General features: G+C 44.3%; 1 protein-coding gene across 33 annotated transcripts in view; it reads right to left on the bottom strand.

Annotated features, from left to right (window-relative positions):
- The window catches only part of HECW1 (HECT, C2 and WW domain containing E3 ubiquitin protein ligase 1), a 461,351-nt gene that overhangs the window by 52,678 nt on the left and 382,110 nt on the right, over positions 1-26,563 (bottom strand). For all 33 annotated transcript variants that reach the window (XM_035253249.3, XM_078342276.1, XM_078342281.1 and 30 more), the window contains 7 exons: positions 20,582-20,687; positions 19,587-19,683; positions 12,049-12,132; positions 11,488-11,597; positions 6,887-7,007; positions 6,013-6,126; positions 4,987-5,139 (listed from right to left, as the gene is read on the bottom strand). In XM_035253249.3, the coding sequence (XP_035109140.3) occupies positions 4,987-5,139; positions 6,013-6,126; positions 6,887-7,007; positions 11,488-11,597; positions 12,049-12,132; positions 19,587-19,683; positions 20,582-20,687 (785 nt within the window). The remainder of the gene's footprint in view (positions 1-4,986; positions 5,140-6,012; positions 6,127-6,886; positions 7,008-11,487; positions 11,598-12,048; positions 12,133-19,586; positions 19,684-20,581; positions 20,688-26,563) is intronic.

The following is a 26,563-nucleotide window of genomic DNA, read 5'->3' as shown; positions in this document are numbered from 1 at the left end:
GAGTTGTGCAGACTCTTGTGGTTATTGTCCATTCTCGGCTCTCTCACCTTCCACCAATTTCCCATCTTTTTTCTGCCCTGCTCTGTGACCTGGGGACTGGCCACTGTGGGTTGCAGTCAGTGTCTGGAGAGCCTGTGTCCTCTGATTTATGGTTGGGTTTGGCTGATGGGACTGGAGGGTGGAAGAGGAGTGTTGACTCAGAGTGTTATTTCCAGCTTTGTCCTGCTGTGGCCAGGTCTGGCAGGGTCTGTGTCCACAAGTGACCACAGTGTCCGTGAGTGGTCCCTTATAGGCTCCAGCTTTGAAAGAGCTCTTCTGACTCCACCTCCTCTCTCTCCTTGGCCTGAATATTATCACTGCTGACTTTGACAGGGGCCTTTCGGTTTGGAAGTCAGTCGTACAGATAAGTAATGAAACAGCAATTGCAGAAAGTCTCTTTAGGCCAAAGGCAGCAAAACAAAATGAAAAAGAAACAAACAAAAAAAGAAAAACACACAAACTTGTTTTTCCTGTTCATCCAACATGTGTAACACAGAATTTTCTATTTATTCATAGTGGTATCTCTCAACGCTGGACTAGAAAGAAAGGAAGTGGGGGAATCATGATGTCCTGCTAGGGCTTCTGATTAAGCTGGCTCTATTCCAATGGATACAAAGCCCACACGCAACGAGCAGGAAGCCCAGAATGTCAAATACCTATTCTCAAAGGGGAGCTTTCAGGGGCAAGACACAGTGTCAGGGCCTTCTCCATCAATGTCTTCGGGCAGTGGCTAGCCTGGAAGTGGCTGCTGCAGGAGCAGGTGCAGTGTGAGAAGGAGGAGGAGGCCTTCCTTCAGTAACAAGCAGCATTCAGGCATCGTGCAGAGCAGGTTCCCAGAGTGTAAAGCTCTTAAGGGACGTGCATTTATCACTGACTTCGCAAGGGCTTTGAAACCACAGACAATCCAGGAAAGTGTGAACTTTGAGCAATTAATTGCATATGGCAGGAAGGAGCACTCTGTTAACCTTAACCCTGGTACAAGGAAGAGACTGGTGTGACTTGTGGACTAATACTCGTTTGTGCACCCAGGGGTCAGGGAGATGCTCTGAACTCCTGAAAGTGCCAGGCATTGTGCTAGAGTAAAACAAGACGGAAGTATCTCTGCTCCGATAGAGCTCATTTTTTAGAGGGAACTCAGACAAAATGTGTAAGCGTATAGGACACAGAAGGCGGTCAGCGAAGGATAAAGAAGCAGAATAATGAAAAAAGATAAAATTGACCATTGCAAAGATGCTGCCTCCTGCCACAGCTGAGTACCGTGTCAATCCTGAGTGATGTCTAATCCTTTGAAGCCTTATAATGGATTTTTGCCAGGCATTAAAAAATATAATCATGTAAGAGCAGCTGTGTTAAAACATTCATATAAACTCTAGTTAGTGCATTTGGTTTCTCAGGTATTCCTTTATAGCAAACCAATTGGTATTAAATGTATGTATGTTAAGTGGTAATAATTCTTCCAGTTAAGGGAAAATTCCAGTCATTTCACTATTTCACTAGCCTACAAGCAACTGACTTGTAAATTCATCTAATTTTTATTAATGATTATGATAACATATAAAATTATGCTCCATGGTACAAAATAGATTCATTTAGCTCATCAGCATTTTATACATTTATGCATTTTATAAAATATAAGTACCAATTTCACACCATTTTCTGATATGTCTTACTAGAGAATAAAATTTCTATTTTTGGAAAGACGACGACAACTTTTGAAGCTGACCTGTGTTTGCCATGTTTATTTCGGGTCTGTGGTCATGCTTATCTCCGATTCCAGAGTGAAGGGAGGTGGGCAGGGTGTCGGTGTCCATGAAGACACCTCTGTACCCCACACAGGCCGAATCCTGCCCTGGCTTGTCCTGTGTCAAGGGACAATGTTCTGCTTTACAGGGTCAAGCCTATGCCCATAAAAAGCCTTGTAATCTGTTGGTCCCTCCATTTCCTCATGAGTGATACACAAGCTATGATGATTATCATCCCCTTCACGGCCCCCAAGAATCTCCTGATGAACTCCCTGGGAGGGAGGAAGGAGCACCTGACACCCATCCCAGATCAGCGGCAGCCACGCCCACCCTGTGGGTGGTTAAGAGGCAGCCAGTGGCACTGGTCATGGGAGATCAGACTTGAGGACTCAGGAGTCTGGTTTCCTGAATGTCATGGACCTGCAGCCTGCAGGAATGACAGTGACAGGTCTTCAAGCGGGTGTCACAGCACCCGCACACTGCCAGCATTTTGTGTAAAATACCCACAGCCACATCACCAGATCTGGGCTCTCCTAGCCTCCCTTTGCTAAAATGCTGGGCAGAGAGCTTAACGAGACACTCAGGGGCACAAGATAGAAACCTGCATGTTTGGTTTGTTAATCTATTTGCCACATGGCACAAGGATGGCTTATGATATAAAGTAAACAAAAGGAATGACTGCGCCGTCATGGTTTTGTTAAGATGTCCCAAAGCTGATCAGAGCTTCCTGTTCAAAACTAAATGAGATTCTACCCAGGTGGCGTACGTTCAGTCAGCTGTGGCTCTGTGCAGAGAAAATCAGTTTCCCTTGCTCAGGAATTTGGAGTCACTGATAAGAGAAGAAAAGTATGACTCCACATGGCGGGTCATGATTCAATCTGATCTCTGACCCCGTGGAGGTGTGGGGGTTGTTTTGCATGCCAGGCTGAGGACTCTCGGGACTGAGGCATTCAGAGTTGGAGCTTTAAATCAGAGGGGAGTTCCCTGCCCATTTCATCACAAGTCAGCCGCATCCAGAGTGGCGATGAAGGAAATCTCATCACCACAGGCTCAGGTTAGATTGCTAGTTGGCTCAGAAAGCGACCTGCAATTGTGTTTCCAGGATATGTCACAAATACTCTCCACATGAGGGGGAACATCAGCGGATGAAAGTCAGCACACTTAGTGTGGGGCCAAGTCCGCTAGCAAAGGACACAGCGGTTAACCTGCATCTCGAGGGCAGGCACTGCCAAGCCCTCATCAGAGATCCATCCAGACAACTTTGGTAATTCTTGCGAAATCCCTGTATCACACAATTTCCTTCCTCAATGCAATAAAGAGTAACAGACACATCCACAGAGCCTCTTCAGCCCTGCAATGCGTGAATGAGCAGAAGGCCACAAAGCCAGTTTGATTGCAGGGACTGGGCAGCAAGCGAGGCACAGTCATTGCGGAAAACAATGGTGGCCACTCTCAGCAGGCAGTCCAGCCAAGTGTGGGCCATAAGTATCATCTGTGCTTCCCATCAGGCCTTCGCCTATGGCCTTATTTTGTGGCTGCACTGAAACGTGCTTGACACCAAGGTTTTCTTCAAACGTCGGGTCCCGTTCATCCCACTGTAGTGCTTGTCCCTGTTGTCCTATGCCACTGTCCCCTCTTTTTGTAAGATTCACAGATTCCACTCCCCACTCCCTGACCCCCTACCTTGGATAGAGAGAGATATTTTTCCCTTGTGATTGAATACAATTCTTAGGCTTATCTATGTATCTCAGGCAAACACATGCCCACATGTGCATATGTGTGTATAACTGAGCATTTAAGCTATTGTATTGTAATTGTTGGCTGACTCCTGTGTTCCTCACACTAGTCTCTTTGAGGGATGAGACCTTGCTCATTTCATATTTGTATCCTCCCAGCACACAGTGTGTGCTTAATTTATAACTGTTAAATTAGTGAAGGTATTCCTCACACTACCTAACATAGTCTTATATGGTAAGATATTTGATGAAAATATTTCTCTGTTGATTGCCAATTCCAATTCATGACCTCTAAGACATCACAAACTAAGGGAGAGCTGAGGGACTGTATTAGGTATAATCTGTGTACATGTATATTCCTGTGTTACAGGTCACAGCACTCTCTACCATCAGAATGGAGCCTGCCTGAACGTGAGCTCAGTGAGAGGCAGATTCCATTCTCGAGCCCTTCCGCAGTGACTTGCCTGCTCTGCTCCACCACCCATTTATTCACACATTCTGGGGCTGCAGAGGACACATTTCATTTCATCTTGTGCCAAACCCTCAATGTGCACTCACTCTACCTCAGCTCAAGAAGTTCAGGGCTGGGAGTGCATCTGGAGAGAAAGCATGTTCCGTGTCCGGAAGCCTTAGCACAGGTGGGTTATACTGATGCTCTACAGCCAAACTATAGGAGCTTGGGCTCTAAGACCGGCTGCCCCAGGCGTAACCCCAACGACTCCCTTCAACAGCAACATAAATAAGCCATGTCAGAGAAGAACCCACATCAGCCGTCTCCTGGACTCATTTCCCTCTCGACAGCAGGAGCTCCTGCAGTCAGAGCAGGGGTAATTTTCAAATCAGGTATGTGGTGAGGCAGCAGGAAAGCTGCCTGCATCCAGATATCCCAGCGGCTTTCTGGAGATCTCTAATACCCACATCTGCACCCGCAAAACTGCACAGCGTTGACTGATACCAGTCTTCTTACACATATCAGTAAGTGGTAATAGAAACCTAAACAGCAGACAACCCAGGAACTAAAGACATACTGGATTTTCAAGTCAGAAGACTGCACAGAGATCACCTGACCTAACAGCCGTATTTTACAGTAAGATGCGAAAGCCAGTGTCCACAGTGCTAAAGTCACTGATCCAAGGTCAAGGAATTTCAAACCCATAAATACCTTCAAGAAGCCTCTGCTGGGGACCTTATAATTTTAGTAAACTTATCAACATTCATGACCTATGTCTACTGATCTTAGAGTCTTCTCAGTAGACAATTATTCTTTCTCACATCATTTGGCAGTTGACATATTATCAGTATCCTTGGTGAATTCATCGTGTGTTCTGGGCTCTGTCATTCACCCTCATCATCCTTCATAACATCTGGCTACTGCTCTACACACAGTGGCCTTTGAGAAATGCTGTTGAATTCTGACTAAGAAAGAGGAGAACTTTCAAACACAAGAAAGTGAACATTATAGAGCTTACCACTCAAGATGGTTTTCTACAAATGCGGACATGGGGCTGATCTGCACTGTGTAAGTATCATTTGCTGAGTACTCAAAGAGTCCATAGTAAGGATTGAAGAGCTCCTGAGACAGAAGGAAGAAGAACTCCCGCGAGGGACCACTGTAGTCCAGGCTGCAAAGAAAGCAGAGGTCCAGGAAGCTCATTCTGTGCTCGGAGGTGGGGGGACCTGTTCTCACCCAGATTCTAGTGGGCCCTTTCAGAGTCGGGTGCTGGGGAAAGCAGAGAGCAGCCTCTACTCTTTGGAGTGAATCCAATGGAAGTATCAATTTGCTGTAGAAAATGAGGATGCAGCGATTGGCTTGGAGATGTTTCTTAACCAGATGTGCATGAATAAACTCTTAAGGCTGCTTTCCTTAATGTTTTCTTTTGATCATCTAACACCTCTGAGCTGAAACACACAGCTGGCCCATGGTAAACAAGGCGTTTGTGTGGGACACATAAAAGAATTTCCTGTAACAGTGAGTGTGTGTGTGTGCATGTATGTGTGTGTGTGTGTGTGTGTGTGTGCGTGTGATGTGGGTGGACTGAAAAGGTTTCCAAATTTATTTTGATACACCCCCTACATGGGCTTGCCCTTCATGATTGAGGTAGTTTCCCACGAAATCTCTGAAATGATATGAAAAGTTTGGCATGAAGTCGTATTGCACACATGTACTTTAAGAGAAGGAGTTTTTTTAAAGTAGATACTCAGAAGGATACACCACCTAAAAAGAAAAGATCCAGTGCCCTGGGACTGTATTTTTGGCTTATTCTTTGACCATGTGATCTCAGACTCTTGTGCGCGTGAATAATTTTAGGTTTTTGAAGAATACGACAGTTAAAGCTGGGCAATATCTGAAAAGAATGACCTGGGAGGATGAGATCAGAATCACCTCGGGTGAAGGCTGACAGCTACTCTACTCCCTCCTGAGAAAAATCAGCCCTGATTCTGAGGCTCTGGCCCACCCACACTTAGGTGTCTGCATAAAACTCCTGGTGCCTCACCCCTCCTCTCCAACAAAGGTGACGTAGAGCTTGTTTCGCTGGAGCTCTTTCCGTGAATAGGCCATCACCTGATTGAAGGTTCCTTCCAACAAGTGATCCCGGCGAATAATGAGCCTGAGAAGGAGAAGAGGTGTGAGCGATGGCCCTAAAGTCAGGACGCCGGACAGGGTTCTAAGTGAGTTGTGAGTACCCAGGTTTGGGCTCTCACTCCCCAGTCTCTCCAATGATAAAGGAAAAGCATGACTCAGGTTCCATCAGTTCACCGAGGGATTATCCAAACACGCTTTTCAAAACATAAGGAGCAAAAGAAAAATGTGTGCACTGCTCATGCATTCCATCATACTGAACTACTTCCAAGTTAGTCCATTCTGATCAACTCATAGGATATTGCTTAAGATTCCTGGGTTTAGGTTCAGCTTTTGGAGATGAAAATAATAAACCCGGAAGGGAAAATATAAACAACATTTTACTCAGATTTCAATTACAAAGTTACCAAGAGTCTTTAAATTTGATTAACGAGTTAAAATTTTTTCCCCAAGAATAAGTGAAGGGAAATGTGAGATTTTTAAATTTAGTTCAAGATTCCTTGTTTTCTGAAAAGCTCTACCCTGTGATTTCCTACATGCATTTGTCTAAAATTTTCTGTTCTTTCTCATTCTCTTTCCCTCTCTTTCCTTCTCTTCCTGCCTCTCCTCCAATTTCTTAATGTCTTCTTTTTCCCTTCCAGCTTCCCAACTTCCTGCTTTCTGCCCCCCCATAACCTCTACCACACCAGAGTATTCAATCTCAAAAACAATATTATTATAAGGGTGTAGGGGAGAAAGGGACAGAAAAATCTACTGTCTGAATTCAGTACCAAGCATGGAGCACTCACTTAATTTTCCCTGGACCCTGACCAAATCCTTTGGCTTCCAGTTTTCTGTAGAAATTGCGGAGCTTGGCCTCAAAGTCTCTCCGGTAGGGGGAAGGGGCTCTTGCGCTGGCTCTCTGTAAACCTGCAGAGAAAAGCACACAGAGGTCATCATTTTCTTTCCTTCTTTTTTTTTTTTTCAAGATGGAGTCTCGCTCTGTTGCCCACGCTGGAGTGCAGTGGTAAGATCTTGGCTCACTGCAACCTCCACCTCCTGGGCTCAAGAGATTCTCCTGCCTCAGCCTCCCGAGTAGCTGGGATTACAGGTGCATGCCACCACACCTGGCTGATTTTTTTTTTTTTTGTATTCTTAGTAGAGATGGGGTTTCACCATGTTGACCAGGTTGGTCTCAAACTCCTGACCGCAGGTGATTAAAACCCGCTTTGGTCTCCCAAAGTGCTGATATTACAGGCACGTGCCACCATGCCCAGCTAATTTTTGTATTCTTAGTAGAGACAGAGTTTCACCATGTTGGCTAGGCTTGTCTGGAACTCCTGGCCTCAAGTATTCCACCCACCTAGGCCTCCCAAAGTGCTGGGATTACAGGTGTGAAGTCATCACTTTCTGTGGAAGAACAAACACGCAAAGTGACAGTAGAGCAAGAGCTCGACAGAGGCACATTCTGGCATCTCAAATTGCACTTGCATAATCTAAAATAATTAACATAAACTGAACTAGACTAAACTTTTCATGTAAGTTGCTACAAGAAGTGATTGAATCTATAATGAGGTAAGTAGGACTTTAATATAGTCTGTCATGCCCCTGTGTTGATATTGATGCTGAAATAAACATCCTGTACACAAAAGCTCAGAGCATTTAGGAGTTTATATTAGATTAGAGTTTATGTTAGAGGACCTTGCATCATAAGAGTAAAGTTTACAATAATAATCATTCATTAACTCTTTTTTTTTTTTTTTTGAGACGGAGTTTCGCGCTTGTTACCCAGGCTGGAGTGCAATGGCGCGATCTCGGCTCCCCGCAACCTCCGCCTCCTGGGTTCAGTCAGTTCTCCTGCCTCAGCCTCCTGAGTAGCTGGGATTACAGGCACGCGCCACCGTGCCCAGCTAATTTTTTTGTATTTTTAGTAGATACGGGGTTTCACCATGTTGACCAGGATGGTCTCAATATCTTGACCTTCTGATCCACCCGCCTCGGCCTCCCAAAGTGCTGGGATTACAGGCTTGAGCCACCGCGCCCGGCCCCCTCATTAACTCTTTACAGAGAACTTTTGTCTCATTTAGAGTGCTTTGTAAATACTTTACTATGTACACTTTTAATATAAAAAAGAATGGAAAATTAACATTCTTATCCAAGTTTTACAGGTAGCCAGAATCAAGGTTTGCCCATTCAATAACCACGTATTAGTTATTATTATATTCCAGGTACTAAGCTTACAATTTAGAGAAGACTGACGCTGGTAAACTGTCAGAAATGAGTATATAATACAAAAAAATGATGACTAGATTGCTATCCATGATGGAAAGAAAGCCAGTTCTTTGAGGTCACAGAATCTGCTGGCTAAGTCTGAGAAGGCTTCTCTGGGGATGAGCTGAAGAATAAATATGTGCAAATTCGATTGCAGGGGCCAAGAAAGGCTCTGCCGTAAGAGAGGAGATGAGCTGGGAGAAGAAGAGCATTCCAGGTGAAAGATCAGGATGTGCTAAGGTCCTGTGGCAGAATGGAGAGTGGTATTCTAGGTTGTCTGGAGCGCAAGGTACAAGGACCAAAGTGATACAAAAACAAGGCTGGAGAGGTGGGCAGGAGCTGTACCAAACGGGACAAAGTACATCGTGAACAATTTTGTTTTGTGCTGAGTGTACTAGGAAGCCATTGCATAGTGGCTGGCATGGTATCATTGAATCATAAAAACATCGGTCTTCCTGCAGAAAAGAACAAAACCCAGAGGACCAAGGAGGATTGAAAGAGCTCAAATGGGACTAGGCTGGTGTCAGTGGAGATGAAGAGAAGTGGGCAGAAGATGCATTTAAGAGGCAATGAATTGAATATAAATAGTGAGGGAGAGGTGGGTGTTAGGTTTTGAACTGAATGTGCTGCGGAGGCATTCACTGAGATGGGGTGCAGCAGAAAAAGAACACATTTGTTGGGGAAGAGCATGAACTTGGCCTTTGATGATGGTCCCTTTGTCTGGAGAGAGACACAGTTTGAGCGGAGAAAAAAGCCTGGGTTAGAGCTGCAAGGATAATAGAAAGAGGAGGATGAGGCTGCAGGAATGGCCAGAGTTCTCGTAGATGAGATGTTTGCAGTGTTGTCCCAGAAGCAAACTGGAGAGGGGATGTCGGGGGACAGCTGCTGGTCATGTTCCAAGCTGCCGAAGATTAGGAAGGCGGAGAACTGCCCGCTGGATTGGACTGGGTGGCCAGAGTTCATGGCGACCTTAGCAAAGACACCTTCTTTCATGTGCAGGTGTGACAGAGAAGACATGTACAGGTTTGCTAGTCTTGTGGGTCTGATGGCAGGCCTTGGAGAAAGTTTCTGCTGTATGGCTTTAACTTCTCAGTGAGGTAAAACAGGACATCATCTGCTAGGAGACAGAAGGGGTGCTGAGGGTTGGAGGCTTTAGGGGAAATGTTTGAAATAATGGTAGAGAAGATCGGTGTTCAACGTTCATGTGAGGTAAGAGATGACTAATTTAGAATTGTTAATCTGCCTTGTGAGGTGAATTTTCCCTACAAAATTCACCATTCCAACCTTGACCCTAGAGCTTGTGAGATGGGATGTTTCTAGATGTTTCAAATGAATCCCTTTTACTTTAGATAGTACAACCACAGAAACCTACAATGTGATAATGCCAGTAAAACACAAATGGAAAAGTTCTTCAATATCAGGATCCAGTCTGGAGGCATGGATTTGACCTAAGCTCTTTATCTTGACCAATCCAGAAAATATAATATCTTCTTTTGTTGTTGTTTGTTTGTTTTTTGAGACAGGGTCTCGCTCTGTCACCTAGGGCGTGGAGTGCAGTGGCACAGTCTCAGTTCACTGCAATCTCTACCTCCTGGGTTCAGGAGATCCTGCCTTAGCCTCCTGAATAGCTAATACTAAAGACGTGCACCAACACACCTGACTAATTAAAAACAATTTTTTTTGGTAGAGATGAGGTCTTTTTTTTTGAGACGGAGTTTTGCTCTTGTTACCCAGGCTGGAGCAATGGCGCGATCTCGGCTCACCGCAACCTCTGCCTCCTGGGTTCAGGCAATTCTACTGCCTCAGCCTCCTGAGTAGCTGGGATTACAGGCACGCGCCACCATGCCCAGCTAATTTTTTGTATCTTTAGTAGAAATGGGGTTTCACCATGTTGACCAGGATGGTCTCGATCTCTGGACCTCGTGATCCACCCGCCTCGGCCTCCCAAAGTGCTGGGAGATGAGTTCTTATACATTGCTCAGGCTGTTCTCGAACTCCTGGGCTCAAGTGAAACGCCCACTTCAGGGTCCCAAAGTGTTGGGAATACAGGCATGAGCCACCGTGCCTGGTGAAATATCTTTTATTCACTAAACAGTTTAACATATATATTCCCTCACTTGGAATGGAAAATACATACAAAGAAGTTTTGTATCGTAAGTTCATTCTCATACATAAAGAAAACAGGGGAAATAATTTTGAAATGTTTTAGAAAATTCTTTGGAATCTTTGTGGAGATATAACAATAGTTCCTAGTAGCTGTATCACCAAAAGTGGTGTGCAATCGGATTCTGAGTCACGAGGCAGAATGTTTCAGAAAGGGCACTTCCCTTTGAAATGCTTGGAGAGTGACTTTGGAGTGCAACAGGAATTAAAGCAGTGATAGTAACCTTTTCCCGCAAAGGACCAGAGAATAAATATTTTAGGCTTTGCAGACCGTGTGGCTTCTGTTGCTGTTTCTCATGTCTGGCGTGAAAGCTAACACACAACAGGCATGACTGCGTTCCAATTACACTGTATTTACGGACACTGCAGTTTAAATGTCATGTAGTGTTCATGTGTCATAAAATACTATCTTAAAATTTTTTTCTTTTCGATCTTTCTTTCTTTTTTTTTTTTTGAAACAGGGTCTCTCTCTGTTGTCCAGGCAGGAGTGCAGTGGTGAAATCCTAGCTCACTGCAGCCTCAATCTCCTGGGTGCAAGGAATCCTCTTGCTTCAGCATCCCTAGTAGCTGGGACTACAGGCACATGCTACCTCACTTGGCTTATTTTTGACGTTTTTGTAGAGAAGGGGACCTTGCTACATTGCCCAGACTGGTCTTGAATTCCTGGGCTCAAGCGATCCTCCTGGCTTGGCTTCCCAAAGCACTGGGATTACAGGCATGAGCCACCTGTCCAGCAAAACAGTTTTTTCCCAAACATTTCAAACTGTAAACCCCATTCTAGCTTGGGGGGACATTATAAAAAACAGGCAGCAGTTTGTCAAAACCTGATAGAGTACATTTTCAGTTAGGGAACTGGAAATGTCAAGAGAAAGAACACACACACACACATACACACACACAGTTGCTTTCATTCGCCTTCACCTGGGGAAACACACATGGCCACTTAACGGGAGCTATTAGGCCAGATTCCCGTTACCTGGGGAGTTCTGAGGTGAGGAACAGGGTGAACAGCGGGGAGAGAAGCTATACCCAGGGTGGAAGGCAGCCTGCAGGGGGACGTAGGACATAATCTCTTCTTCAAAGAGACTGCAAATGAAAACAAAAAAAAGAGTCAGTTTTACAACCCCGTGAACTGGGGTAACAGCAGTTACAGTTCTCACAGAGCAACGAAAGCAATCAGAGTTAAATGCAGTATAGAAAGACAGGTACGGAGTGAAACGCCGTCTCAAAAAAAAAAAAAAGAAAGACAGGTACGTCCTGGCTGCAAATTCTCAGTGCTGGTTTAAACCCTGATTCCTCCTACAACAACGTTTCCATCAAGTACTTTACGCAGCTCTTGGTACCTCAGTGGTAAATCTAAGGACTGTGATCTAAGGACACAGGTGTACAAGAGTGGGGCCTCACTTCCGTTGTAGCTACTAGAATCCTCTAGAACAAGCCGTGAGTGTTTCAGTCTAGGCCATTTTCCCGGTGGCCATGATGGAGGAGAACTGCCCAGGGAAGATTTTCCAGAACGGTTTTAGGCCTAGCCCCTTACCTAAGCAAAATGACCAGGTCTGCATCACAGGACAACTTCTCAAGCCCATGATTACCCTCAGTCCGAATGTAATGGATTTTCTCCCTGAATCATGTGAGAAAGAAGAGGAAGATTAGACACAAACACATTAGCCCAGGAATACATCTTCTGATATCTTTTCCTCTTCCAATACTGCTGCATACAGAAGTCCTAACATCCTGTGTATTTTGCAGTATTCTAAGCTCACACTGCAGGCTTGCAGGATGCTCTCTAAGGGATGGCCTTTCCACAGACTTACACAGATACAGAAGCAGCTGAAGAACACTGCAAAGTTAGGCCCTCAGGTAGCTAAGACAGCCAGGAGTGGTGCTGGGTAAGAGAAGACTCCAGAAAGACTGTTCTGGACTCATGCCGTGTTGGAAGCCATGGGAGGAAAGAGTTAGCGGGGTGGGTGTCTCGTGAGAAATCTTGTACCTGATGGAGAGTTTATAATGCCAATGCCACGCTGGGCAGAGAGGGGGCCTGACCCCCAGAACCAAGAACAGTCTCCCAGGTCAGGCAAAGCACAGACATCAATTTTGTCTCTGTAAGCCACAACTTGTCTACTGGCCCTTTTAGACAACCTCCAACTCCACCCGGGAAAATTATTTCAAGTAAGTCTATGGATAAGTAGAATTTTTTTGGATCAAATTAACTTTGTAATTTGCTTCCCTGATGTCATTCAAATCATACAAACAGCATATCCATGCGTCAAAGGAGTTAATATTTTTTGCCTTTTTTGAAGAGATACAGAAAAATCGGGGAAAATTAAGGATCTTTTAAAAAAGTCTTTAACTTTTTTTAGTTTAATTTTTATTTTGATGTAATTTAGAGTCATGTATAATTGTAAGAAATAAACAGATCCTGCATACTCTCAGTTTCTCCCAGTTGTAAAAGATGGATGATTTTCTTTTCTTTTTTCTTTTCTTTTTTCTCGTGACAGAGTCTTGCTCTGTTGTCCAGGTTGGAAGGTAATGGTGCCATCTCAACTCACTGCAACCTCCGCCTCCTGGGTCCAAGTGATTCTCATGCCTCAGCCTCCTGAGTAGCTGGGATTATAGGTGTGTGCCACCACACCTAGCTAGTTTTTGTATTTTCTTCAAAAAAAATTTTATTTTGAGATAGGATCTCACTCTGTCGCTCAGGCTGCAGTGCAGTGGCCTGATCACGGCTCACTGCAGCCTCAACCTCCCAAGGCTCCAGTGATCCTCTGGCCCCAGTCCCCCAATGTAGCTGGGACTACAGACGTGCACCACCGCACTCAGCTAATTTTTGCATTTTTAGTAGAGATGAGGTTTCACCATGTTGCCCAGGCTGGTCTTGAACTCCTGGGCTCAAGAGATCCGCCCACATCAACCTCAGCCTTCCAAAGTGCTGGGATTATAGGCTTTAGCCACCATGCCTGGCCCAAAAGATGAATGATTTTTTAAAAAATCTATTTTCCAAAATACTGCAGATACAACTTTTTCCCCTCTTTGATTATATTAATATAAATCTAAATCTTTATCATAACTTGTGTACTTTCTGGAAAAATATAATCAATTTTACCTTTTTGTATGAAGATCTTTTTTTAAAGGCAAGGGAAGATTTTGAGCCTCTACAAAGATAGACAGAATGGGATTAAACAGGGAAATGCACTGTGATCCAACTTCAGTGTGGGTGGAGCACCACTGAAGGAAATGGCATCACCAGAACCTGGGGTGGCGGTGTTTACAGTGGCTTCACTGGGGTTTGAAAAAGGGAGCAGCACTGCCCACATGTCATTCTGCAGGGAACATGTGGAAGCCCAGCCAAGAGAACAGAATATCCCCACCCACCTCATCACCTGCTTCTCCCACTGCCTATGTTCTTGACCCCATCCTTGGGCTTTTTAATCCAAATCCTGACAGTAACTCACAGCCCTGTTGTTTGAAAGATGCTCTTGAATCTTCTCCTCTAGTTTAATGATGTTGGCCTTGTGAGTGACCTCAAATTTATGTGCTCTCTCAGTGATAATGTCCTCTCCGTCAGGTTATTCTGCTGCCCAAAGGGATCCACATCTGGTGAAGCCCCTGGCCTCCCTGCCTGGAGAAAAAGAAGCCCAGAGAAGGCCATTTCCACTAGGGCAGCGAAGTGCTGTCCCCAGTTTAGAAAGTGCCACCCAGTGCAGCGGTTCTATCGTGGCACCACCATATGGACCACATCCAGGTGTTGGAATGCTAAGCACAATTTTCTGAGAGTTTTGGTGGCTCTCCATCAGATATTATACCCTCTGTCATGTCTAGCCATATTTCATGCAGAGCCAGTGGTGCAAGGGACCTCCAGATGCCCCCGGGGCTCCATCCCAAAGTGCATTGAGAACTGGGGAAGACATCGGGGGTGAGAACGTCAGTGGTCTCTCCTGCGACCATCTCTTGGCCATTGGGAAAGCTCCAGAGCACGCTTTCTTTAGAGCTCAGGACAGGGCAGTTGCCTGCCTCCTTGACATCTTGACATCTCCACTTGTGGCTTCAAAGACCTTCAAACTCAATATACAAAATGAAATCCTTGACATTCTTTCTCTCCTCAGGCCAGTCCTCCATTCTTTCCCATCTCAGTCAATGACACCATTATCCACTCACCTGTGCAAGCCCCATACTTGGCTGTCACTCTTCATTGGTCTCTTCTCCTCACCCACTACGTTCAAGCTGTCATCAGCTCCTATTGTTTCTGTATCGACAGTATCACCAGAAACTGCTCCCTCCTCTTCATCCATATTTTACCATTATCCACGCGGCCCACATCTCTCACGTGGGTTAATATAATAGTTGCCTGCACAGCCCCTCTCTCATCTCATGCCCCTCTCCAGCCTATCTTTTTCCCGCAGAGCTGCCCAAACATTGCATCTGTGTTTTTAATGACCACAGATGCAATCATATTTCTTTCCAGCTGAAAACATCTCAATTACTTCTCAAATAGAATTGCACTTCAAATACAATTTTTCCCTATTGGTGATAGGGCCTCCCTCTCCACCTTGACCACAGTAGGTCTCGCCCACCTTCCCAATCTACCCCTGGGCCACACTAGCTTTCTGTCATTCTTCACTTAGGTCTGAGCTTTTCCTGCCTCAGGGCTTTTGCATACTCTCCCCCTGACCTCTGCTTTGCATCTCAAGGCACAACTCCGCATCCTTCAGGTTTCAGCTTAAGTACCACCTACTTGGAAAAGCCTTCCCTGCCTTCGGCTTAGGTTGTAAGTCCTCTTCCTCTGCACCAGCATATTACCCACTACTGCTGAATTCTAATCATGTTCTTCATGGCACTTAACATAGTATGTAGCTATATATTTGGCTTAAAAAAACAACCCCCAAGCTTGTCTATTATCTGTCTCCCTTACTATATTGTAAATTCATTTTGAATTGACATGTCTGTTTTACTTGCTACTGCATAGAGTCCTGGGACAATCCTGACTCAGATGAACTACATAATCAAAGCGCTAGTTGAAGGACCGCCTCCATACCCCCCCCTTTTTTTTTTGAGACGGAGTTTAGCTCTTGTTACCCAGGCTGGAGTGCAATGGCGCGATCTTGGCTCACCGCAACCTCCGCCTCCTGGGTTCAGGCAATTCTCCTGCCTCAGCCTCCCGAGTAGCTGGGATTAGAGACATACGCCACCATGCCCAGCTAATTTTTTGTATTTTTAGTAGAGACGGGGTTTCGCCATGTTGACCAGGATGGTCTCGATCTCTTGACCTTGTGATCCACCCGCCTCGGCCTCCCAAAGTGCTGGGATTACAGGCTTGAGCCACCGCGCCCAGCCCCTCCATACCCCTTAAAGATAACAGATGCCATTAACCTCTGGGTTTTCTGGCTCCATCCCCTTCTCTACATGTGGCTTCCTGCTTTTCACTGCAAGTCACTGCTGTTGCCTGGACAGTTTTCTACATACTCAAACCCAGCAACTTCCCAGACCCAAGATGTAGACTCCATGACTCCTGGAGAACAGCAATGGCTGAACAGAGGTCACTGTCTGCTCTTGAGGACCACAGAGGAAGCCATGAGTTTTTCTGGCTGGGGTCCTGAGGAGAGTGGTATTCTTTTCAATTTCTGAATCTTCAAAGTGGATCTGACTCACCCTGACATGGCACTCAGGGGCAGGTGGAGGCCTCATCATGGAGAGCAGGGCCCGGCTTCCTGCATCTCTTAGGCTTGACCTCCTGAAGAAGATGTTCTTGCTCTTTTCTTCCTGCTTTTTCAGTTCTATTGTCTCATAGTCTAGTTTCTGATAGTCATTGTGAGCCTTCTGTTTTTGATGAAATATTTGGGTTCTCAACCTGGGTCCACAGTTTCTTTAGGGTCCATTAACTATTTGAAATTATATTCAGAGGTTTATATTTATATGGAGAGGAGAGTCCATAGGAGCCTCCGTCAGTATCTCAGAGGAGTTCATAACCTCCAAATAGGTTATTAGTTTCTACACTAGATAATTTCCAAGTTTTTTTTCAATTCCAATGTGTCCCGATCTCAAGTTCCCTCAGCTCTGCAAAATCATAATTGTACAATCCCATACTGCAACAAAACATTTAAAGTTGCTTGGATTTTGTTATAATGTGATACATAATGAGGCTGAAAACAGTTTCATGCCCTTTGGAAATATATTCCACTCATTTACATAGGGAATTATTTAAAAAAGAAAACTTTTCTAATGATTAAAATGAGGCTTCAGTGTCTTTGGTGAGTTGAAATTCTTCCAAAAAGTGAACAGTGAATTCATTACTTAGCCGTAGAATCAGTAACGTAAAGAATGTTCGAGAGCGATCATGAGTCAAAAACCCTTAAGATAATACAAGTCCCCCAGAAATCCCTTGAAAATTCCCTTAGGTTGTTAGGTGAGTTGAAGAGCAGTCCAGGAATGAGTGACCCATGTGGCTGAGTGTGACCTGCCTTCTGCGGCAGGTGCAGTAATAAAACTTGGGCAGAGAATTCTTAAGAGCTGAACATCAATGAAAGTAACCATTCGTCATGCTAAGGTTCATTTGTTCATGCTAAAGTTCTTTCATTCACTCTAAAAGTAATTGGTGTTTCCTGCTTTTAAAATCCCATACTGCATGGTGTTTCCTATTTTCAATCCCATACATACCCAGCTATCAGCCTGATTCACAGGACTGCACCAAATGGGCAGGGGATAATGAAAGGCAGCCATTGATGGGATTCCGGCTCACCCTGCCTTAACCTTTACACATCCTCATGTAAGTATAACAACCATGCCCACATTGTGACCCCCATTTCAGGTTCTAAGGGGCAGAGTGGGCACAAAGACAAGGAAGAGAAAGACCTTGCTCTAAAGAGCTCAGAGTACTGCAGGGAGACACAAGTAAACGACAGAATATGAGAGATCTAAAAATATCTTCGAGGCACGAAAGCATGCTATCAAAGCAAGACAAAAGAAATACTAAAGCCTTCCTAGATCACAGAACGTTTGCATCTGATCTGAGCCTTTAAAAAGGGATGAGATGTCCTTAACAGGGAAGTCATCCCAGGAAAGACAAAGGCAGGAGACACAGCCTGTGTGGTGGAGGTGGAACACCCTGGAAGGATGAGCTTAGCCCAGGATGGAGAGCTAGGTTAGGGCTGACTTTGGAGGACATGGACATCGTGCTTGGAAATACTGACATTAGCCCGAATAAGGCAGCTCACACCTGTAATTCCAGCACTTTGGCAGGCTAAGGTGAGTGGATATCCTAAGGTCAGGAGTTCGAGACCAGCCTGACCAACATGGAGAAACCCCATCTCTACAAAAAATACAAAATTAGCTGGGCGTGGTGGTTCATGCCTGTAATCCCAGCTGCTCAGGAGGCTAAGGCAGGAGAATTGCTTGAACCCGGGAGGTGGAGTTTGCGGTGAGTCGAGACCACACATTGTACTCCAGCCTGGGCAACAAGAGTGAAACTCCATCTCAAAAAAAAAAAAAAAAAAAAAAATCTTGGCTTTGACTCTAACCCTGGTGAGGTGGCTAATACCTGTAAGCCCAGTATTTTGGGAGGCTGAGATGGGTAGATCACTTGAGGTCAGGATGAGTCCAGCCTGGCCAACACGGCGAAACCCCATCTCTACCGAAAATACAAAATTTAGCAAAAATTTGCTGGGTGTGGTGGTGTATGCCTGTAGTACTACTTACTTGGGAGGCTGAGGCTCAGGCATTGTTTGAACACAGTGAGCTGAGATTGCACCACTGCACTTCAGCCCAGGCAACAGAGCAAGATTCTGTCTCAAAAAAAAAAATAAATAAATAAAGAAATCATGAAAGCTTTTTTGAAGGGTAGGGAGGATGTGATTTAGTCTATGCTTTAAGTAGGCAACTCTGGTTATGGTAGAGTGACAGGGAATATTTTAGGAGAGACCCCTGTACGGTCCAGAAGAGAAATGATGAGCACCTAAACTTGAACCATGGCAGGGAGCAGAGAAAAGGAGGCTGGACGAAGAGGGAGGAGATGAGATGAAGAACAACTGGGAGGGTGGTGGCTCCAATTTACAGAGTGAAAATACAGAGAACAGAGGTGTCAATGAGGGAGTGTTGGAGGGAAAGAATAGTGAATGATCCATTCTGGTGGGAGTGGCAAGGACTGCAAGGCAAAGAGGCTACTTGAAGTTGCTGGTGATTCACTGAGGAAGTCAGAGTATTGCAGGTATCAGCCTGATTCACAAGACTGCACCAAATGGGCAGGGAAGACTGAATGGTGGCCATTGATGAGATTCTCGCTCACCCTGCCCTATCCTCTAACACATCCTCATGTAAGTGTCGCAATCCCACTCACATTGAAACCCCCATTTCAGTGACAAGGAGACTAAGGGCAGAGGATTGAATAACATACCTCCATCAATAGTCCCTATATGTTAGAGTAAGAATTCAAGCCTCAAAGGGATGTGCTCTTAACCCCCATGCCTCTTCAGCTTTTGGAAGGCTGGAGAGTAAACCAAAAGAAAGAGATGTTTGAATATCTTGGTGAGAAAGCAGGATTTACATTCAGGGAGTATTTCCTCTTTTAATAATTTTAGATTGCTATCCCTTCCACATGAAGGGATTCAGAGTTTCAGCAGCACTTGTTCAAAAATGACCCCAGTGAAGAGTAAGATGTAAGTAGTTAGAACACACAGTAAACCTTCTGTTTGCTTGTTTATTTTCGAACATCGTCACTCAGTATTTGGTTTACCATTCGACAATTATATTTGAAAACTAAAAGTAATTTATACGGTGCTTTACATAAATAATTTTTTAATGGAAGCTATTTTGTTTCCTCCAAATCAATGTGCTTCCTTCCAACTCAATGGAAATCATTTCAGGACCATATAAACGATACGTAATCTGATAGTATGACTGTCTCTCATTATGCCATTTGCCAGAAATAGGAACTCCCAAACCCTTCACCTTGAGGATTCAAGTTCTTATTTAAATGCACAAATAAAATGCAAGAGAAACTTCTGCTTTTTCTCCACAGAGGTGTTTCCCACCAGGAAAAATGGCTGGAAAGACCTAGAGTTCCAGGGAGTGAGGGGTGAGCCTTACCTGAGTGCGTGGTTTCTTGCTAAGCTTGGCTGACGCTCTTGCAGCATTTCAAAAATGTTTGGCTGGCGAAGAAATGCCACAATCTTGTCATTATATGCTGAAACAGACAAAAGCACAGAGCTGCGGTTGGGTCTGCAGCCCAGAGATAATCACGCTGATGATTGGAAAATGGCTGCTTGATACCAGGATTAATGAAGGAGTTTGAAGGGCAGGCAGCAGACTCATCAGAAAAATGCAAGCTCTCCAGAGTTTTTAAAATGTGACATAATAGCATTATAATTTTTTTAAGGGATCAAACTAAAAGTGAGCCAGATCTATGATAATCGTCCTTAACATTTCAGGATCTTTATGGGGTATGAATGCATCTCTGCATGAACAGGTAAAGGGGAACAAAATAGCTCTCCCATGAGAGTTCTCCTCTCTTCCTTCTAATTTTTCTTGGTCATTTTGCCATAGTTATGGGAAAAGATTCTTTATGAGTGCAAAGAAATCCATGTGTTGATTTCCCAGTAGTGATAATGGAAATGCCATTGAGCTGCTCTCACTTTGTTTTCCGTGATACAAGCGGCATATGTTTTGGAAAAAGGTGGCGGAAGGTAGGAATGGAGCCTGTTAACTTTATGCCATACATACATGGAAAGAGAGGGATACAAACACTGGCAACAGTAACATTTACCTCCTCAGTTAAACCATACTCTTGTGCACTGGATTAACAAATCACTGAAGAGAATAAGAAAGAAGAGACCCAGGAGTTTGGGAAAGAATAGAAAAGAGAGGGAGGGGAACAGAGAGGCGAGGAGAAAGGAAGAGGGGAAAAAGCAGAGGGGAGGATGGGAGCAGGGGTGGGGAGTGCACTGTATCCTAAAAGAGGAGAAAGAAAACACAGAATGTTGAGTATTAAAGGGTTCATGACAAAAACCAGAAAAACAAACAGAAAACCAAGGCTAGGTATTGGTATTATTTGAGCCGGGGGCTCAAAGAAGCATGACACATACCCAGTGGCAATGACTCATGTTGATGTTGGCTTCGAATAGCAGCTACTAGGCTGTGTCCTGGCCTGGTCAGTAAAGAGGCTCCTCTGTTTCTAGAGACTTCTGAGGCCTAATTTTAGAATAAAAGTGTAAGCATTAGAAATTTGTATTAATTTCACATGTTTTGATACCAGTTTTTCAACCTAAGGGGTAAAAGATTCTGAAGTCACCTAAGTTGAAAAAGTAATAAAGTACAACCCTTAAAGTGATAGACAAGAAAGCTTACAAAAATGTCTAAGTAGAATTGACGACGTGCTATATTACGGTTAAGAAAGCAGTCTGGCTCGCTCCTGTAATCCTAGCACTTGGGGAAGCTGAGGGGGGTAGATCACAAGGTCAGGAGTTCAAGACCAGCCTGGCCAACATAGTGAAACCCCATCTCTACTAAAAATACAAAACTTAGCCAGGCATGGTGGTGGGCACCTGTCATCCCAGCTATTCAGGAGGCTGAGGCAGGAGAATGGTTTGAACCCAGGAGGTGAAGATTACTGTGAGTTGGGATCATGCCAGGGCATTTCGACCTGGGCAACAGAGCAAGACTCCGTCTCAAAAAAAAAAAAAAAAATGTAATCATGCCAAAATCATGAATATTAATCAAATTATCGAATAGCCCAAGAAACATTTTTCATCATACATTTGTTAGAGATAAATCCTAGATAAATATTATCGGTAAGGTAGGCCCGTAACTTTCCAACAGGTAGCCTTGAACTTCAGTACTGAATGTATAATGGACTTCTTGTTTAAACAGTATTAATTACACCTGAGGTCATTCTTTGTTGAATGCCCATTATTCCATTCACGGTGTTGGCTTCTGTTCACATAGCATCTTATATCCTAATGAATTCCGCAAGATAAGCATTATTACCCAAAATTTACAAATAGGGAATCTGAGGATCCAAGAAAAGTAAGGTTTCCCCAAATTTTCAACTGTAAGAGAGAGAACCAGGATTCTAACACTTGACTGCATATCAACTGTTTACTCCTTCTACGTTGCCAGCCTGCTTCCAATATCTTGGTTTTGCTTGGGCATTTTGACAAAACTTTATGAGATAAATAACTTGCTTAGCCTAAAGTTGATACTTGTGATGATTAACTTTAAACTAACTTAGCTCAATTTTGCCGGTACAGCTGGGTGTGGTAGCTCACACCTATAATCCCAGCACTTTGGGAGGCCGAGGTGGGAGGACCACCTGAGGTCAGGAGTTTGAGACCAGCCTGACTAACATGGATAAACCCTGCCTCTACTAAAAATACAAAAAAATTAGGCGGGCTTGGTAGTACATGCTTGTAATCCCAGCTACTTGGGAGGCTGAGGCAGAAGAATCTCTTGAACCAAAGAGGCAGAGGTTGCGGTGAGCTGAGATCGCGCCATTGCACTCCAGCCTGGGCAACAAGAGTGAAACTCTGTCTCAAAAGAAAAAAAATTTTTGCCTGTTTGGTGGTTCACATCTGTAATCCCAGCACTTTGGGAGGTTGAGGCAGGTGGATCACTTGAGGACAGGAGTTTGAGACAAGCCTGGACAACATGCTGAAACCCTGTTTCCACTAAAAATAAAAAAATTAGCTGGACATGGTGGCATATGCCTGTATTCCCAGCTACTCTGGAGGCTGAGGCAGGAGAACTCCTTGAACCTGGGAGGCAGAGGTTGAAGTGAACTGAGATCGCGCTACTACACTTCAGTTTGGGTGACACAGTGAGACTCTGTCTCAAAAGCAAAACAAAACAAAAAAACTAACTTAGCTCAGTTTTAAATTTTGTAAATCCTGTAAGTTCTAGAGCATGATAACGAACATTCACTGTGATTCTACATGCATTTTGTTTTTTAAGACCTTTGCAGGGTAAGATGTTAAAAACTGAGGCACTATAGATTTTCTACACTGCAGTATGTTTACCAGATACATGGGATTTAATGTAGAGTGTAGCTCATCCTATGATATTTGGCAAAGTATGCTAAAATAGGTTTTAAAATATTTAAGAATTTTGAAGTGTTAAAGACTTTAGACAAAGTAAATGTACAGTTTAATTGAGCAAAGTTCAATTCTCACTCTGCTCAGTGAGAATGGGGTGGTCCTTACTCAGAAGCAGAACCAGAAAGGGCGGAGAGAGCTCTGTTCTGCAGCCATGGGCAGGCAGCATTTATGGATGGGGAATGGGAGCGTGGCACAGAAGCAGCTGGACTGGTTACAGCTCAGCGTGTGCTTTCTTTCATGGTCTGATCAGTTGGCCACCTGCGATTGACCGAAGCTTGGCTGTTGTGATTGGCTGAGACTCAACTCTTTGTTGCAAAAGTATACTCCCAAATTAGGCTTTCAGTTAATTCATGTCCCAAGTGAGGTGGCAATTCATTACATAATGACTCAAAAGTACGAAGGCATCTTCAAGCCAAGTTTAATTTAATGTAACAGATGATAATTTTGTAAGACATTTAGAAAGAGTTCAAACACCCGGATAAAAAAAAAAAGGCAAGACAATTCTCCCTCCGAGACCAGCATTAAACTCACTCACATGGAATTCAGGAGAGGTGATGAGGACCTGTGCTACAGAGTCTAAACAAGTCAGTTCCAAAATGGCCACTTAAGAAAAGGCCATGTGCGATATTGTAGATCATAACGAAAAACCAGGTCGTTGCTGATTTTCCTTTGGGTCCCACTTCCATACTCCACACCGAAGGACAACATCCTTTGTATGCAGACAGGGGCCACCAGTTCACTCTCTGTATGTGGTAGTCTTTGCTGCTCTTCCGGCAGTTGTAGGGATACAGATGCATCTGTCTTCTCTCCTGGTCCTTCTAATTGCCCATGGCCTATCTTGAAGGACAGGGAAATAGATCCTGCGCCACTTTGGTGGGCTTCTCACTTTGATGTCATTAGCCCTCAGCTCTGCTCAGCTGGCAAAGCCAGACACCAGGGTTTAGAAGAAGCTGGTACTTCTGCAGCAGCACGTTCCAGTCTCAAATGTTTACAAAGCAAAAGATGAAAAGTTTGCTGATCAATAAACTAGGCAGTACTGAATCCTCATGCTTCTCTTTTTTCTCCACGAATAAATAAATACGTGAAGGCTTTCTGGGACTGAAACTATAAGCCTCTTTTTCTTGGAGGGAATCATGTCAGTTTTCCTTAACATGTATTTAAAATATTATTGATCTTGTAAAGACAAGAGTCTCAGAGACCCACCAGCGGAAGGTTATCTAAGTGATAAATTACAGCGAGAAACTGGGGAAGCAGCAGGTTTGCTGGCTGAACTCAGGAAGGCTTGGCGGTGCACTGAACTCAGGAGACATTTGCTGGACACCCTGAGTGAAAGGGTCTAACTGTCAGGGCATCACCCAGAAGTGAATAAGGCTTTGCAACAGAAAGAGGCTCACTTCTATTCCTGGCACTCGCAGGAAATTTGTTAATGGTGCCTTCTTCTGAGGTCACCCACTCATGGGCAAAACTAAGCAGACTGAATAACTTCAGAAACCAGCTGAAGTCCAGCTAGCCCACATGCAGGTGACTGACGGACGAACATTCTTCAGGCCTACTATGAGTGTGATAGAGGAAATAACACAGGGGGAGATAGGGCTTGCTGGGCCCCTGAGCCATAGGAACGTCTGCAAAGGGTTGTTGGTACTGGATGGCCCATAGACCAGAGCCTAGAGGACCGGAGGGTTGGATAGAAACGCCGTTCTCCAACAAGGGGCCCTGGAATGGACAGAGATGAAGACAGTTTCAGGCAGGGATGGAGGAAATTCTGAGGGTCTAGGTTTGAACTAGGATTTAGTATGTGCTAAGATTCTTGAAGCCCTGCAGTGATACTAAACAATCCATCCTGGGGGACGTCTGACAGCAATTGAGTGACTGATTTGAATCTCACTGCAAACATGATGCCAACTTTGCTTTCTTTTCTTTATTTCTTCTTCTCCTCCTCCTCCTCCTTCCTTCTTCCTTCTTCTTCTCATTCTCCTTCTTCTTTGATGGAGTCTTGCTCTGTTACCTAGGCTGAAGTATAGTGGTGCAGTGCCATATTGGCTCAATGCAACCTCTATCTCCCAGGTTCAAGTGATTCTCATGTCTCAGTCTCCTGAGTAGCTGGGATTATAGGTGCCCACCACCATGCCTGGCTAATTTTTGTATTTTTAGTAGAGATGGGGCTGTGCCATGTTGGCCAGGTTGGTTTTGAACTCCTGCCCTCAGGTGATTTGCCTGGCTTGGCCTCCCAAAGTACTGGGATTATAGGCATTAGCCACCATGCCTGGTTTTTTTGGACTCAGATTCTCTGTTATCTGGGCTGGAATGTAGTGGTACAATCATAACCCACTACAAGCTAAAACTCCTGAGTCCAAGCCATCTTCCTGCCTCAGCCCCCTGAGTAGGAGGGACTACAGGTGCACACCACTGTACCTAGCTAATTAAAAAAAATTTTTTTTTTAGAGACGGGTTCTTGCTATGTTGCCCAGGCTGGTCTTGAATTCCTGGCTTTAAGAGATCTTCCTGCCTTGGCCTCCCAAAGTGCTGGGATTATAGGGGTGAGCTACTATGCCCGGCCTGCTTTGTTTTTCTAAGATCAGAAAATGACTACTGATTTTCCATTTAAAACCAAAATTACATGACTATAATTTCCTGGCATTTGACCCCTTCAGTCTTACTAAGTTTCTCAGGGGTGTGTGAGCTCGTGCACATGGGGTAAGGGAAGAGGGAGCGGAGAAGAGCCCCTGGTGGCCTGCCTCTCCCCAGACATGCTGAGACGATTCTGTAATTGGGTAAAACCCACTTTGTAGTAGGGATTACTTTTAGGATTTCTTTTTCTTTTCATACAGATAGCCTTCATCATAATTGTAAATGTGAAAACTTCAAACATTTAGCTCTCCAGACAAAACAAAATAGTTTTCAGCAACTGGTAAACAAGCTGCTCTTCAGTGTTGCAATTCGGGAATGCACACTGGTGGGTTTCCTTAAAGCAGTGATTGAAAATTGCATGTTTTAGACTGAATTTGGGTTAATAATCAGCTAACGCTCTCTCTGCAAACACTGGAGACCTGATGATAAAAAAAATGTAGCAAGTTCACAGGAAGGGCTCAAAGGATGAATTTACATTCCTCTCTAGACTCCCTGTGTGTTCTGAAAATACATCATTAACAAGGTTGCCAGAATTATCTTAAGGAAACAAAAGAGAGATATTTGAGTTAGTCAATATTTTTATAGTAATTAAAAGCGGGCAATAAACATGATGTGCAAGAAAGGCTTGAGTTAAATGATGGTAGACCCATGTGATAAAATATAGAAACATTTTAATGGTGTGGAAACTGTCTAGGAGGCACTGTAGTGGTCAAGTGGGATACAGAACCATCAGTCTAATGTCTCTATTTTCATGTGTACCAGTGTCTCCAGATGGGAATTACGCTTTTCCATCTGGGTCTGTGTTCTGCATGCAGTACATATTGTTTACACAGCGATGTGCTGCAGGACGATGTTTCAGTGGACAATGGATGCGTATGCAACCGTCTTCCCCTAAACTTAGATTAGAGCTGAAAACGTCCTGTCACCTGGTCACATCATGGCTGCCATCACGTCACGGTGTAATTGCTTTAAAAAATAAACGCGCAGTGTCTATAGTCTACAGTAGTGTACAGGAATGTCCTTGGCCTCACACTCACTCACTGACTCACTCACTCACCCAGAGCAACTTCCAGTCCTTCAAGCTCCATTCACTGTATAAGTGTCCTATACAGGTGTACTATTTTTTAAATCTTTTATACTGATATTTTTACTGTACCTGTTCTATGTTTAGCTATGTTTAGAGGCACAAATACCATTGTGTCCTAACTGCCTACAGGGTTCTTTACAGTTAACATGCTGTGCAGGTTTGCAGCCCAGGAGCCACAGGCTATATGATACAGCCTGGGTGAGTAGCAGGCTGCACCACCTAGGTTTGTGTAAGTATTCTCTAGGATGTCCGCAATGACA

Source organism: Callithrix jacchus, chromosome 11, assembly GCF_049354715.1.
Source record: "Callithrix jacchus isolate 240 chromosome 11, calJac240_pri, whole genome shotgun sequence".
Taxonomy (NCBI): Eukaryota; Metazoa; Chordata; class Mammalia; order Primates; family Cebidae; genus Callithrix; species Callithrix jacchus.
Note: the sequence above shows the minus strand (reverse complement) of the source record. Positions and strands in the feature narration are given on the sequence as shown.